The sequence below is a fragment of the Cylas formicarius genome, unplaced genomic scaffold (genome assembly GCF_029955315.1).
Source record: "Cylas formicarius isolate icCylForm1 unplaced genomic scaffold, icCylForm1.1 PGA_scaffold_6__28_contigs__length_40554024, whole genome shotgun sequence".
Taxonomy (NCBI): Eukaryota; Metazoa; Arthropoda; class Insecta; order Coleoptera; family Brentidae; genus Cylas; species Cylas formicarius.
The window spans coordinates 34,089,881-34,107,183 of NW_026844347.1; the positions used below are offsets into that span (position 1 = coordinate 34,089,881).

General features: G+C 34.4%; 1 protein-coding gene across 2 annotated transcripts in view; it reads right to left on the bottom strand.

Moving 5' to 3' along the window:
* The window catches only part of LOC132703768 (patched domain-containing protein 3), a 60,430-nt gene that overhangs the window by 14,195 nt on the left and 28,932 nt on the right, over positions 1-17,303 (bottom strand). The window contains exons 1-4 of one of the 2 annotated variants that reach the window (XM_060673219.1): positions 12,884-12,975; positions 8,324-8,597; positions 1,929-2,143; positions 573-754 (exon numbers count right to left, since the gene is read on the bottom strand). In XM_060673219.1, coding sequence (XP_060529202.1) covers positions 573-754; positions 1,929-2,143; positions 8,324-8,597 — 671 coding nt within the window. In that variant the 5' untranslated portion in view covers positions 12,884-12,975. Of the gene's footprint in view, positions 1-572; positions 755-1,928; positions 2,144-8,323; positions 8,598-12,883; positions 12,976-17,303 lie in introns of those variants that run through there. The other variant, XM_060673218.1, reaches the window with a different exon arrangement.

Here is a 17,303-nt window from a genome sequence, read left to right on the forward strand (position 1 = left end):
GTTTTTATAAATGCTACAAGACATGTTAGTCTAGAAGGTCGATTGGTCACGAGATGTGTTATAAAAGTATTGTAAAAAAATGGTAATCGTCTAACTTTTCTTGGATGATACTTTACTCTTGAGTAAACTTCATATTTTTTGACAAACCTCGTTTACTATTGGAAAAATGGATTATCTGATGACTAAAAATAAATAAGATTCCCGCAAGGAAATAAGACATATTGTACACCAAACTAACCTACCAACGTTGAAACATAGTGCTATATATATACCTTTCATTGTTGTCAAAAAATTAAAACTCTCGAATAAGGTTACATAAAAGAACAATAAAGTATGTAATTCGAATTACCAATTATATTTTGTAGTCATATTGTTTTGGTTAATCTTTAAGTTAACCTTTGTGGTTTACCATGATAAAAACATTTGGAGCGAAACAATGTAGACAAAGACACATGACAAAGGATCCCTTAAATGGGCATCCGATGCACATACGAATTTTGAAACCTTTTGTTACTAAAATCGGACCATATAGAAAACAAAAATGAAGGTTTTATTCTTTTGGCGATACTTACAGTGTGTCGATTTTTTTGCTGTCTGCGTTTCCAAAATAAACCAGCTGAACTGAGGGAACGCTTATTATAAGACCGTCATCGCTTACCACGGTGCCCCCAAAGAAAACAGGAAACGCGTGGGCATCAAAAGTTTTTGGATTAAACATTAAGGGAAATGTCAAATTTATAAGTCCTGCTTCTACCTGAAAAAGAAAGTAAAGATGGCGATTAACTTCGTAGCAGACTCCAACATTATATTGCCAAACTTCTTCTTTTACTAAATTTTGATATTGAAAATTTAGTACCTGTTTTAAAATACTGACCAATGGTAGACATTACAACGTTTTTCATTAGTTTAGCCAATAACTGTACAAAATTATTATTAAGTTATCTGCAATGTGCTCCCATTACACATGGAAAGGTAGCAGCTATAAAGGCTATAATTTACCTCCTGAAATATAATCAGTTACTAAACATTATTGTTTTCTTCATATAAAATAATTATTCCATTGACTTAGTTATAATTATTTTACTTAAGAATTTAAATTACATGAATTACACCATGAAATTAACTATATTGTAGAGCTTTTTTTCTCCATAGTTTATCAAATAAAATAATTAACAATTTTAACAATTCGGAAACAATTTTTGCAAATAACTTTTTCGCATTTCTCTAAGGCGAAACAAACTATGGAAAATTGACCCTGTTTGTGGATTTAGAATTTAAATTTTAGAAAATCTTAAAAAATGGCAACCATTAATCTGTCCAAAACTTTTCATTATTAATAATTAATATTTATTTATATCGCCAAAATATAGAGGTGTCTTTATCTTAAATCCGACGCACTGTATGTGAATGAAGATGACAATTATCAAAAATTATTTTGAATTCAACAGATTCCTAATATCGACAATTTTTTTCAAAATTCGTAGATATTTTTATGCTAAGATACCCACGCAATTTTGATAAAAAATAAATATACTCACCAAAATTTTCCCAATATGTGAACATGTGGCCAATAATGGCAATTACTTTACCCATATTGATTATTGCTTAAACATATAAATTGCATTACCTACGTGTTAATAAAAATAGTAATACGAAGAAATAAGAAATCATTGAGAAAACCATTAAAAAGAAAGTAAAAATTGAAAGTATTTAATAAGATTATTTTGGCGGTTTTGTTATATATTTTTTATTATAATTCTCATTTGATTGAAATTATAGAGGTCATTTTACAGCCATGATCAATTTTCGAGAGGAATTAGGAAAGTGTTTAAGGGCACCGTTATAACTCTTATTTTATTGAAGATATAGCATTAAAATCACAAATTGCTTGTATGCTTGTTATCGGGGATTCGTTCAGTCTAACTTACCTCTTCCATGATATAATCCAAATTTAGGATGTCGTTCTGGAAACATTCGCTCATCCATTTTGCGCAAATGTCCGCGTACGAAAAGTATTCGCCTTCGTAGAGGACCGTCATGTTTTGAATCAGTTCGTCGAGCGTTCTCATCTCCTTCCAAACTTCCGTTCGGAGCATATTCTTGTCGCCATCTTTCGTCGTAAGTATTACTCGTCCAAATCTACCTGCAATTTTACTTACTTTACCATATATATATTTTAAATTTTTATTTATTTATTTTATTTATTTATTACAAGTTTAGGTCGCTTACAGTACTTAGTACCAAAAAATAGCAACCACAGTGTTAGTTCAAATCGGTGGATTTTCTACAAAACAAACATAAATCGGAGGTAGAACATTATACAAAAAGAGGAAGATATTTAACACTCATACAGTGCTAAGTTACACTATAAATCCTAATAATTGAGTATTTGATATATCGTTTAAACTGCATCTGAGATATTGAAGAGATGTCGAGGTTAAAATTCGAGTTATATGTATTATATGACCTTTGCATTCTTAGCAAAGGGGAATGCTGCCCTGTGTTGGTTCTACTATATGGGATATCAAAGAGATGAGCGTATCTTAAATCTCGAGCGGGAATTCCAAAGTTAAGTTTCGACAAAATATATGTTTGTTATTTTGTAAAGCATACACAAGTCTGCCAAAGTCCGTTTATTTTCCAAACTAAGTATTTTGACCCGACTTTTGGGTGATAATCTCTTTCTTCTATACGAGTGTGGGTCTTAAGAGCAAGAAATTTTAAGAATTTGCGTAGCCTGGATTCCAGATAACAGATGCGAAGGAAATCCTACTTTGAAAAAACCATAATATAAGGAAATAAGCGTTCTGGGATCATTGTAACTCTTACCAGGTCATTGTTATTTATTTTATAAGTAAAATATATTTTGTTGACTTTTTTGGTGAACGAAATACTGTGACATTTTGCAAGATTTAGAAAAAGCTGATTGTCACTGCAGTATCTTTCAAGCCTGATGAGATCCTGCTGCATTTTAAGGCAGTCCCTGCGGGTCGCTATGACACGAAATAATTTCAGATCGTCTGCATAAAGCAGTATATTGCAGTATTTAAAACACTTACTTATATTGTTTAGATATATAATAAAAAATAGTGGGCCCAGGTGACTACCCTGAGGGACTCCAGACGTTGCATAAAACGGGTCTGACACATGTCCAGTAATCGACACAGCACTTCTCTCTCAGAAATATATGATTGTAACCACTTCACAAGTGGGCTGCACACTCCTACTTCAGCAAGTTCTGCCTGTATCTGTGATGGGTGGTGATGAGATTTAGCGTTCAGGTATCTATTAGTGTGTGTTGGTTTTCTATAGACAGTGTGTTCCAAGTGTCCATCTTCGGTCCTTGTGATGTGCACATCTAAAAAGGGCAGACTGTTATCCTCTTCAAGTTCTATTGTAAATTGAATCCTTGGGTGAATGGAATTCAGATGATCTAGGAATTTCAAAAGCTCCTCCTTGCCAAAAGGCCATACAACAAATACGTCATCAACGTATCTTGTCCATAGTTTTGGCTTCAGATTTGCCTTCTCTATTGCTTTCTTTTCGAAGTAAATCATGAAGAGGTTGGCAATCACAGGTGAGAGAGATGATCCCATTGCTGCTCCATCTATTTGTCGGTAAATTTTCCCGTTGTGCATAAAGTAAGCGTTTTTCAGGCAATGTCTTGACAGATCCATTATGTATGGCGGAAGATCTTCGTTTTCTTCTATAAGCAAGAGTGCCTCTTCTACTGGAATACTCGGGTAGAGGGATTTGACATCGAAACTTGCCATAATGTCGTCCTTGTCCATCCTGAGAGAACCTAAAATCTGAGTGAAATGTTCTGAGTTTTTAACATAGGAATCTGCCTTTTCCACTATAGGCTGAAGTGCACTGGCCAGATGTTTTTCCAGCTTGCATAATGGTGAGTTAAAGGCGCTTACGATTGGACGCAGGGGAACCCCGTCCTTATGGATCTTTGGGACCCCGTAGAATTTTGGGCAACGACTCGATTTTTCCCTCGGAATAAGTTTCTTCTTTGTATCCTCGTTTATTGATGAATCGAGAATTTTGGACTTAGTTGTTTTTTCCAAATATGTCGTGGGATCTCTGGTGACTAGTTTGTATATTGGGTCGTTCAAAATATCCTCCAATTTTGCATTATAATCCGACGTATTCATGACGACAGTGGCATTTCCTTTGTCTGCTGGCATTATTAGAATGTTTTCGTTTTTGTTTAGATTCCTTAAGGCTTGCATTTCTTCTCTGCTTAAGTTTGGTTGCGGTGGTTTTGACTGTCTTAAGACTCTGGCGACATCTTGCCTAATTAACTCCGCATCTTGTTCGTCTATGGTGGAAAGACTTGCTTCGACGTTGGAAACGATCTCTTCGACGGGTACTCTTTTTGGAGCTATTGCGTAGTTAAATCCTTTATTCAGTACGCTGACTTCTGTATCGGAAAGATGGTATGCTGAAATATTATGAACTGTACTGCTTCGGTTTGTATTTGGCACTTGTCCTGATTTTTTGGAATTTGACTGAAGGATTTCTAATTTCTTCCACAGTTTTTTTGACGTGATGTCCTTGTCTTTCTCAGTGCGCCATGATGTTAATAATTCTATGCGGTCCCACAGCAACTGATGGATCTTGTTGCTCAGTTTCAGGTGGAGTCTGAAAAGTTGTAGCTCAGTCTCACTAATTTCGTACCGGGTCCGCCTGATCTGGTCTTGGAGTAGGGCCTTGCTAGCTTTGTCCAGGATAGCTTGTGTCTTTCTGGTGCGTGTGTGATAAGACAACCTTGTAAATGTTGGCAGCAAGTTCTGGTTGCGGCAGCTTTTAAGAAAATTCAAGTTGCACAGCGAAATAACCCTCCTTTGTCTTAGTTTTTCATAACACTTGGTGGCTGTAAAGATCTCCTTCCCGTAAAGGTGTATGATATTCTCACGTATTGATTCACGGATGGAAAAATGTGATGACACTATATTCCGGGATATCATCCGTTCGCTCGTTGAACTCCGACTGGAATCCTGCATCCGACTGGAATCCTGCAAATCTTGCATCCGACTGGAATCCTGCAGACGTTTCGCCAAAATCTCACTTGGCATCTTCAATGCTCGCGCTCCGAAAACACTTCGAACACTGGGAGGTTATCGGCGGTGCGTGCGGTATTTATACTCTGCGCCGGAGATGGTAACGGTGCTGCTTGTGCGTGGGGGGAGGTGGCTCCGCCCCCTGAATTGTCGCGTTGTTAATTTCGCCCGATCGTAGTTGCGATATCTCGGAATATAGTGTCATCACATTTTTCCATCCGTGAATCAATACGTGAGAATATATATATATATATATATATATATATATATATATATATATATATATATATATATATATATATATATATATATATATATATATATATATACCAATTACTTCTGGGTAACAAAAGTTTACATTTATGAGAAGTCACCATCGATGATATTAAAATTTGTTTACGTATTCAATAAACCGCCTTCTCTTAACCTTAGAGAATTATAGCATATGGTTATTGCGTACCACTTTTTTCTTTAATGTTGCAGTTACAATACAATTTGTCAATGTGTCACGGATACCACACAAGGTTGCACAATAAAGAAATTCCACCAACCATGCGTTAATTCTAGATTAGGTAAGATCCGTATCAACAAATCTGGCCGATATTTGAAAAGCATCGTATTCAAGAGAAATAGAGAAAGGATAGAACCAGCAGAAGAAAGTAGCACTTGCTTAAGACCATGGATGGCAGGATGGAAGAAATATCTAAAAATATAAAAGAAGTTCGCGTCGATGGTTGAAAAAAAGAAGGAACATTACTAACTTTTAAAAGAAACTTCCACAAACTACTGCAATACTTTTTGCAAAACTTGTGGATTCCTCCTGCGTCCGTTTTTGCTTAGTCGAACTTGCTGACGTTTCGCCAATCATCCTGTTGACTTCTTCTGGCTGAAACTGGCTCGTATTTTACTCTGTACCTGCTTATATATTGTTTGAGGGGGCGGTGCTAAATGAGGGGTATAAACACCGTCTCGGATGATTGATTCCCATATTGGTGACAGGTAGAGACCTGAGTCGCGGTTAAGATTGTTAGGTTGTTTATATGTTTCTATAGACTCTCGGATTTTGCGTTGGTAAAAGAACTGATTACATACAAGAATTTTAGTTTTATCGAATAAAATTTTGTGTCCGTTTTCATGAGTGTGTTCGGCAACAGCTGATGAGTTTATTTGTCTTAGTCGTAAGGTTATTTCGTGTTATTTGAGTCTAGTTGATATTTTTCGTCCGCTCTCTCCAATGTATTCTTTGCCGCATATACATGGAATGCTGTAAACTCCTGGCATCTCAAATGGAATTTTGTCTTTGACGGACCGAAGATGTTGAGTGGTTAGTGGTAAACCTGGTTTTGACGTTATACATGTTTAGAACTTTTGATGTGTGGTCAGTGATCTTTTGAATGTAAGGTATTGAAAGATTGTGGTGAAGTGTATTTTTTGATGGAACGCTTAATATCTTTAATGTGGAAATTATTAGAGAGAAAAGCAGAGGTAAGGTGTTTTAATTCTGGGTTCAGTGACTCGGGCTGAGATAGTTTTACGACTCTGTAAACAAGAGAGTTGATAACCGATGATTTTTGGGCCGGATGGTGATATGACCATGCATTAAGGTATCAGTATGTGTGTGTAGGTTTTCTGTAAACACAATGACCCAATGTTAGGTCTGATTTTCTATTGACAAGAAGAAGCAAGTTCGGCTCAGCAAAAACCCACGCAGGAGGAATGCAGAAGTTTTGTAAAAAGAAAAATTACTATCTTCGATAGCTGAGCATGTTTATTGAAGAAAAGTTCCTTCCACAGTTATCATGAGACGTTGCTTGGAACGTGACGATATGGAAAAATGTCTTGCCCATTCAATATTTTTTAATATATTAATGATTACCGTGAAAGGCATGGTAATTTACCAATTTGTATGCACGCAGATTTCATGCATTACGTCACGTGGCGTTTGTACTGAATTTTCTCGGCGTATTAAAAGACCCAATCGAGTATGACGTCTTGGTCGGGTTTTAAAATTCTATTTGTTAGGTAATAATCACTATGATTATTATTAATTACGCCGGATTAATTTGCGTAAGAATCCTTGTCAGAATGCAAGAATTTCTCCCTCGGAAGTGAAAAAAAAATAGATATCTATATTTTGGATTTTGTTTCGCTTATTGTTATCTCAAGTACTGTTTTGGAGAAGATAACTATAAACTAGAAGAAGTGGAAGCTCAAACTGCAGTTACATCTCCATCAATACTTATGCAGAGTATATATTTTATACTGAATTAAAGTTTTAGTGGACAGTGACATCAAAATTGTCGTTTGTTATTAATTATAAAAATAATATACACAGTGTACTAAATAAATTGCACAGTATTGCTATCTCTTTTATTATAAGAAATACAAAGTCGATGAATTAGCGAAGTAGTGGTTGTTTTATTTAGATAGCGAATGCAGAAAAAGTTGAATATTTTTTATTTCCGAATAAAACAAAAAACTGCATTTTATGAAACGAAAAATAAAAGTTCCTATACAATATTGCCCATAACATGACCCAAACTAACTCAAATGTTCAGCTCAAATAATTGTTGTAACTGTGTTAAATGAGAATTTTGATTTAAAATTATAAATATTTTAAAATGGTTTTAGAAGAAAAAAGAAAAGTATGAAGAACGGTTTTAAAAAAATGTCCGAAAACCTTTAAATATTTAAAAAAGTTTTTGTTTTAACGCGGGATTTTATTTCATAAAATCGTAGCTAACTTGTTATAACTAACCATAGTAGTAAGTTTAATGTTCCGCGGAAAATTTGCAAATTTTAGAGTAAATATATACAGAGTGTTCCATTAAAAAAAAAACACTAGTTTGCTAATTTCACCGCCTTCGTATCTCTACTAATAAAAAAGTTGGCACATAATCTAATTTTTAATTAATACAGATAATTATATTTTTATATTTTTATATTTTCTTATTTATTTCCTTAGTTCGATGAAAAATATCGTCAACATTTAACAATTTTTTTGTCACAAAGTTGCTATTTTTCACTTCTCAGCTGTTTTTAAACTCATCTAGTCTGCGTAATTAGAATTGAACTCTCCCATCTACCACAAATCTTTTTCTCCGTTATACTTTCTGTTTTATTTAAGTACACATTTCCAATTAAATAAAATAGAATTAATCATGTGAATATTCTTATTGTACTTGCTATTTCTATTAAGAGAAATTAAAAAAAAAAAAACAAAAACAAAAAATTAATATTAATGCAATAAGTACCTGCTCTGGTTATCCTGGCGACGTTAAATCTGCTCGTGTAATTCACTTTGAAGAAAGTTTCGACCACATTTCGTTCGTGTTTTCCGGCTCCATTCACGGGACTAAACAGGTACTCCGGATCGATATTGTTGTGCATTTGTTGGTACCCCGTCATGCCCAACAGAGTCACCAAAACTGGTACTATCAAGAAGTACCCGGGATGTTTTCCCACCACGAGTCCCAATTTGTAGAACGATTTGTTGAGGTAGTTGTCGACTACTTTTAAGCCCACCATCTGCAAAGTGGTATTTTGAGAATTTTTGGTGTCGTTTAGCAAAAAAACAACACTCCAAAATTTTGAATAATGTTTTAATATAAACAAACTTTATGATAACTAGAGAAGCTAAACCCCTAAACAGTTTAAATTAAACTACAAACATTATTTGAGGGGCATATACTATTGCGTTTTATTTTTTTTTCTTCATTAAAAACTCCATTTTTGTTCCTTTTCTTTATATCTATTCCTATTCTTCACTCAACAAGTGCTACACCTAATGTAACAATTTTAAATTTTCTGTCTTCTTTTTAATTCATTATCTCAAAAATTCGTTCATCATTCATATCATATTGTTATTCTTTTATAATGTTTTCTGGCCCTTGTTTGCTGCATAACAGTTCTTGTTCTAAATAAATTATGATAATTACATATTTATTTTTAATTAGGCTGCCGTTAATTTATCACTTGCTCGATATGCTTTGACATCAATTTTCGTTTAAAAATCGAAAAACTTAATTTTGAGCATTTAAAGTTTTTTGAAATAAATACCAATATACCAATATTTTTAAAAGTTGTAAGTATGCACTTACAATGTGATCAATTGTTTTGCCAGTGCAGTATTTTTCAAGCATCAGAAGGAATAAATATGCATAATTTTATTGAACTAAATTTTAATTATTTAACAAACTGAAAAATAATTAAAAACTTGATTTAGACCAAGACTTAATTTTATTTTAGATCCTATGGTATATTATTTACAGTTGTATGTATTATGGAGGTCTGAAGACGTTTAGCAACGTGTGACGTAATCATCAGAACTGACAAACGTTATAATACCAGTAAAGTTTAAAATCTACCGAAAACATCCGATCGATGTAAAACACGTGACTAAAGCACCGGAAACTAATTTTCACAGTATTTGCACAGGGTGTTTATTTGTGACTGATAGCTTAATGAATTTTTAAACTTTTTTGCTATTATTAAATATTTGTTAATAAAATTCTGTGTTTATAATAATTAAAAATTAAATTATGAAAACTTTTAATGCCTACAAAAAGCTTCTAAATCACTTTTTTTTTACAAAATTAAACCAAACATTTCTGGTAAAATCGGGTCTTATCCATAGCCACGCCCCTCGTCGCACTTTAAACTTCGTCATACTCATTGCAGCTGTTAATTTTCGCGTTTACGGAAAAAAAAAATGGTTCTCGTTACAAGCTCGGCTCGACGAGAGGGAAAAATCTCAATTTCACGTCGATTGCTTCGAATTTCGTTCGTTAAGCAATTAAGTTGGTTTATATGTATGCAAGATTATTAAAAATCAACTCGCGCAACTTTTAAAATGTACGTGTATTTCGTCAACGACCGCAACGCCGCTTGAATTCGAAATATCCTAATTGCAGAGTTGTCCCAAACAACCCATATTTGACGTAAAACCTTGCGCTAGATTTTCGGTTTGCACAATTAATAATATCGGCTTTTTCCCAATAAACTTTTGCTCCGGTCCGTGGCGAATTTTTCACGATTTTATCCCCAATTTTTTTCGATTACTACAGTGTTATTTTATTAATAATTCGACATTCAACCACCGCAACCCTGAAAAATCATAGAATCACTATAGAAGAAATAGTTTTCCAGTTATAGGTTTCTTAACTGAAAAAAGAGTTGATTCGATTTCCGGTATATCTAATAGTGCAAAAGATTTTTTGAAGTTTGTAGGCTAAAACAAAGCCTCTACGGACTTAAGCACTCTATAAAATTGACAAATTTTTGTAAAGGATATGAATCAAAACTTTCAAAAGTAGATCCATATATCTTTGTTTTTTGATGTTTTTGAACAAGGTCGAAAGAGAATTTTCAAATCACAGGTTGAATACCTGCGAATAGGCTTCATCAAAATAGATTTAATATACAGGAAGCGAACCTGCGGATCCGTAACACAAAAAACCAACCGGAGGTTCAGCCAAATCAACAGAAAACAACTGAGACAACTGAGGACTTAAAAAAAAGTACTGTGAATCTTCGATTACTCTACAAACTGGAAACAAGCAATCATCTACAGCTGGGCCATGCTATACGAGAGAAACAGCTTGTTTGTTCCAAATTGGGTTAAACGTTCTAAATTGGAGAGTTATGTTGGTCAGAAAACTTTTTTACAACCTAACACCTGTTGTGGAAAATTCAGCCTTCAAGCAGCATCGGAAAATGTTGTCTCCGAATTGTAAGAAGACATTAGAACGGAGACGCTATAGGAGCCCTGTCTGATTGAAGTTGATCCAACGCCGCAAAACATTATATTGTCTTATTTGCAATTTGATTTGTGTATAGCAAAACACATTAGGAGGACAATAGATAGTCCGAATTACTATTAAACTGTACAAAACGGCACAAAAGCGCGGAACTGGAAGTCAGTCGTCCGCATTATTCCAATACCAACGCAAGAGTCTCAAAACGGACTACCAAGAAGAATCGGAGGAATTGAAAATATTATGGAATCAAGGAATCAAGGATGTTTTCAAAAGCAACTTATCACAAAGCCACCCAAAACGAGGTTAAGGTTAAATGATTTTATTATTAAATGTTTTTAATTTAGCATTCCTAGGCAAAAGTTAAAAAAGATTGAGCAGGAAAACGGACTAGCGTGGGCTAAAGAACAGAATTTAGGGTACCCGAACCAACAGAACTCTATTATTTAGAGCGATGAAGCCAGTATGCGAATAGCGTTGGTGATAGTAGGATTTGGGTCATAACAACTAAAGAAGAAGAAGAATTTTGTTATGCTTTAGGGATTTATCTCAGCAAATGGAGTAAGAAAGTTACGCTTTGTGGAAGGTATTTCGAATACTGATAACTACGTGTATGTCAAATGCGTTAAACAAGATTTAATGTATCTTCCAATAAGATGGAGCCACCTGCCCTAGGGCTAAAAAAAAGTACCAAATTGGATGTCAGCAAACAATACTCCAGTTTTAAAAAGGACTTCTAGTATTGAATATCTATTGTATATTATAGTAGAAAAAGTTCCTGTCGAACCCCACAAGAACCGCTCCCGAATTGCGAACCCGTCTCGAAGAAAACACCTGGTGACTGTCGCACGGTAGTTGTTACTATGTCAACACTTATCAAAGCAGTAATGACGCGTGGTAATTTGCTGTTCTTTGGTTTCGTTGATTTTAATTAATGGGCAGTTTTTGGATTTGGAAATATTGATTACAAATATCGTATGTTATCCGAAATACAGTTTCGTTTTTCTAACGTTTTTGCTAATATGACGAATTTCATAAAAAATCGTAGTTCTGTTAGTTGGGCCAGAAGTCGGGAGACTCCTATAATAATGAAACATATTTCGCAAAACTAATACAGTTAGATTAAGAAAAAGAATAATGACATTGTTTTCAATCAAGCGTACTGTGGTAGTTATATTATTAAAACTTTCTAAGCAAAAATGAAATAAACACCATATTATTTATCCCGTTGTAGCAATTAATCAAAAAGTTTGTTTTACTATGCAATCATTTGTAAATTCTTGTCGGGGACGAATTTGAAACTCTTTTGGAATGAAAATGGTAATGAACATTTCAGCTCATATCGTGCAAAGAATATTTTTGTCCCACTGATTTCAGATAACAACAAATCATAACAATTTCAGGCTTAAGGATAGTCGCATCACGTTTTACATGTTACAAATCATCCGAAACATAACAATTGTTTATAAAATTGTTTGTTTATCCGTCTGTTGCCGATCTTTGTTTTGTAATACTCGTCCGACATTGGTCAATTTAGATAATGGCGGTTTTCTTGTCTATTTAACTTCATTGTAACAATTTCTAATTGCTTTCCGAGTCGCTCCAATTAATATTTAATGCTGTATTAATTGATGTCCTAGGTGTAAGTTGAGTGTAATGTGACTTTATTTCAATTCTATTCGCTTTGTTGCGTTTTTTTTGTAGATCATTAAAACTAGATGCTTTTTTGTCAAAAATAAAACAAACAACATTCCTTGTTGAAAAATAAAAATAGAGTATAACCTTTTTTCAAAGCTAAATTATAATTATATTAAATATGTTTTTCTTTTGTGAAGCATTTTTCATTATCCAGTTACCTAAATATATCTAAACTACTGGGATAAGTAATAATTTATAAAAGCCACTCTTTTTCATACACTAATTGCCTACATTATATTTATGTAGTTTTTTCCTTTGTGTTTCGTATTGACTATATTTTTAGCCATGTTTTATTGAATTCTCTAGTTAATTTTTAGTTGGTTAAAGTCGGAAAAATTAACTAATTGTTTCAAAACTTACTAGTTAAGAGATTGGCATCGTCCGGGTGGAATTAAAATCATTGCAAAAGATCATAGCAATCCGACACATCGTTGCTCTAGCGTTTGTCGCACAATATATTCAAACTAGAATGTATGGCCGTGTTCCCCATCCGCTTAAAATATAACCTTTGCGAAATAATGACCATATAATAACTATTATTAGCATCCATTTTTATTAGACGGCATCCTAGCGCAATGATTTAAAAAAATCTCGACACCTAGTTTCCGAAACAGTAGCGAAAAATTTTTTTTTCTTGTTATAGCTTTTTATAGCTTTTTTTTCTAGTCGCGGTAAATTTCACTTATAACCAAATGATTTCGTCAGTTTAGCTTGGTATTCGGTATTTTTGAAATTTTACTGGTAGTCTACTATTCATCCGAATTTGCTGGGGTTTAATAGTTCAAATTAAAATTTAATAATAATTTACAGACCGGCAATGTCATCCGATGAAATAAGATGCATAATTATTAACATTATAAGAATAATTAAAATAAAATCGATATACAGGTCTTAAACTGATGCGTCCCTTCTTCTTTTCGCTCATGGTAAATTATGTAAAGCACTGTTTCCAATACTCTAAGTTTGCATGCTGGGAACTATAAACAGCCGTAAATAGTTTTATCGAATACTGAGAAACAAACAAATTAATTCTAGGCTCAAAAATGACTTTGATTTTAATTACCGCTTCAATAATCTTGAATATATATTGAAAAAACGTCCTACGTCATGGTTAGACTCCGAGTCATTTGAGAAATCTATAGAAACAATATTAAATAAATCGTACTGAAACTTAGCATTTATAATGGGAGTTTCTAGAAATTTTAAGAGTCTCAAATCTATGATCCTTTTATATAACACACTTGTTAGGTCAAACTTGGAATACGCGTGTTTAGTATGGGGTCCAATGTATTTTAAATACATAAACAGCATAGACAACATCCAAAAATGTTTATAAGTTATCTTGTTTTTAAATTCTATTCAAATCTAAATTACTTTAACTAAGAAGAAAGACTTCAATTAATATAAGTGAACTCCAGAATATCGGTTTCATGTGTTCTATTTATATTATATTTTTTATTTATTGTATACTATTTACAAATCCTCTAGATTTCTCCTACATTGTCATGTTAGCTGGTCATCTTAATTAAAAAATGCTTGTCTGCATATTTTTCTTGTAAAAACGTCGGGAACAGCCATGGGTTTCCCATTATCACTAGTCATGGAGAATATATTTATGGAAACATTTGAAATCTATATCTATATAACATATATCACGCGGTACAAGATATGACCTGCTGAAACTCATTATGGAGGGCAAAATTGTAGATAGACGAAGTATAGGGCGCCGAAGAATCTCTTGGTTGCGCAATCTTCGCGAATGGTTTGGTCTATCGTCAATTGAATTATTTAGATCAGCAGTATCAAAAGTGAAGGTAGCCATGATTATCAGCAACCTCCAAAGGAGAAGCTGATTCTAAAACAAGTTAAACATCTTAACTTTGTACCGTCGTCCATGCATTGTAACTGAATATAGTTTGTGTTGTATTAAACGCCTATCATTTAAAAATAAACCAGCCTTATAAGTATACAGTCCACACCATCAACAAACACCCCGTTAGATGGTGGCGAAGCAAATGGGATAGTTCCTCCCCAACTATGATTAATTTGGATTGTGAGATAACGTCTTATTCAGGTAACAATTCAACCACCAGTTAGAATAAGGAAACCAGAAAGTGAACTTTAGGAAAAGCGCAAAAAAACTGTTTATGCAATATGCAATATGTTATGAATGTTTTGGGGTAATAAGATACACGGCAGCGTTTGATGTACTTCCTTCAAACTTACCAGTTTTTTGAGAAGTTTAATAGAAAATAAAATGCAACAACTGTGGAAACTAGTCATTTATTGTTGGAAAAAGAACAAAAATAGCCAATAGGTAGACTGAAAATACTGTTTTAACACACTTAAAACTTAATATTAAATCCTAATCTTCGTTTTTTGCAGGTATTTCATATGGGGTAGTCGGCCATATCGGTATACTATACCGCGTAAAGAAAATTGTTAAAATGTTCAATACATTTTAAACAATTCTTGTATAATTTTTCAAAAAAACATCCGCAGGCTACTTCTATTTCTATTTACAAAACTTCTGGATTCTTCCTGCATCGGTTGTTGTTGATTCGCACTTGCTGACGTTTCGCCTGATCAACCTGTTGGCTTCTTTAGAACTTAATTGTTAAGGAAATGCTACGGTGGTCATGAATAAAAATAAATATCAGGAAAAAATTCAAGATATTCTTACAGACGGATCTTATCGTCAACTTAAAAAAGATTCTAGGTCATCTAAACTTGTTATTACGGCTTCTTCTCTATCATACTCTAAAATTCCTCGTTTCTACGGACTCCCAAAGAGTGACAAACTAGGAATACACATTCGACCTATTGTCAGCACCAGCGATTCTCCAACATGTTTTTAGCTAAATGTCTAGCTTCTATATTATGGGAAAACTGAAAAATGCTCATCTGGAAATCAGTACTAATATGAGTCATCCTGTTTACAGAAAACATATATACATAGACCAGTATCTAAATGCATTGTCATCACATCAGCCCAAGTTACTTAACTCAGAACTAAAACACTGCTTTTCTCTAAAAATACACTTCATCCCAACCTTCCAAAGATAACACATTGATCTATTCTACCTGTCTTAATTCTGCAATATATTGAGATTAGAGATTAATTAGATTTGGTTAGTTTCAAAGACGTAAACAGAAACCTAGAAAAGCAAAAAGAGAAGGACGTAAACGACAATGAAAAAAGATCCAGAAGACATGTGGAGAAATTTTAAATAGGCTGAAAGAGTTGTGCAGAAAATACCTGAGACCGAGCAAGCGGCAGAAAAGACAGAACTGAATGACAGACGAGATCCCTAAGTTGATGGAAGAAAGAAGAATAGCCAAAACCTCAAACGAGAACAAATACCGAGAGCTGAGAAACAAAGTAATGTATAAATGCCGAAAAGCCAAATAACATCGACAAGATCTACACAGCCTACATAAAAGGATTAAAAGGTACATTAAAAACTTGTTCGATGATCAGAGAATAGAGATACAAACTATTACTAAAGAACAAACTGGGCCTACGAGAGGTAAACCAAAAAGTGGAAAAGCATTGGGTCCAGACGAAGTACCTGTGGAAGTGTTGAAGCTGATTGAAGAGCAACATTTGGACTCTATAACAGCACTATTCAACAGAATATACATAACGGGTATCATATCAACGGAATGGCTAGAAGAAAAAGGCAAATGCAAATAGATGTGATAAAACCGTACAATAAGCTTAATGAGTCGCACACTAAAAGTATTCTGTAAAGTTATACGTCGCACAGTATTTCAGAAACTGGAAGATAACATCTCGGATACCCAGTTCAGTTTTAGAAACGGATACAGTGCTCGAGATGCATTATTTGCGTACAGTCTCCTCATAAACGCTGCCTCGATGCCAATCAGGAAGTTTACGTCTGCGTTTGATAAAGTGATGCATAACAAGGTAGTAGAAGTGCTAGAAAGATGACTGATCTTATAAAAGTCTAACGGGGCTTAAGGCAAGGCTGTGTCCTCTCGCCGCTTTTATTCAACATCTACTTTGAAGATATATTCACTAGAGCCCTTGTATGCGATTCGGTAAATGGCAAGATAATTAATAACTTGCGTTTTGAGTACGACACTGTCCTTCTTGCTGAAAATATGCATGATCTACAAGAACTGCTAAATAAGGTCGTCACTGCCAGTCGACACTTTGGTTTGACGCTTAACACAAAGAAGACCAAGTACATCATCATAACGAAAAGCAACGCACTGCAAAAACACCTTTATGTGGGTATGTGGGTACAAATATCACCTGTACCGTCGATTACTGTTCCGAAATCAAGATCCGCATAGAGAAAGCACGTGCAGCATTTGGCAAAATGAAAAAGATGCTCTGTAGCCGCGACCTGAGCCTAGATCTTAGAGTACTCATGCTGAGGTGCTATGTATTCCCAGTGCTGTACTATAGCGTAGAAACTTGGACCCTTAACAGAGTGTACGAAAGAAAAATAGAGGCACTTGAGATGTGGACCTATAGAAGAATGCACAGAATATCGTGGATGGAGCATACGACCAACGCAGAAGCGCTTGTCAGGATGAACGAAGAGTTAGAGGCGTTGAAAGAAGTGAAAAGGAGAGAGATCGTCTATCTGGGTCGCATAATGCGGGGTCCAAAGTATGAGCTGCTTCACTTGAGAATCCAGGGAAAGGTTGTGGGTAGAAGATCAATTGGAAGAAGAAGAATATCCTGGCTGCGGAATCTGCAAGAATATTTTAACATGTTTTCTGCAGATCTTTGCAGAGCAGCGGC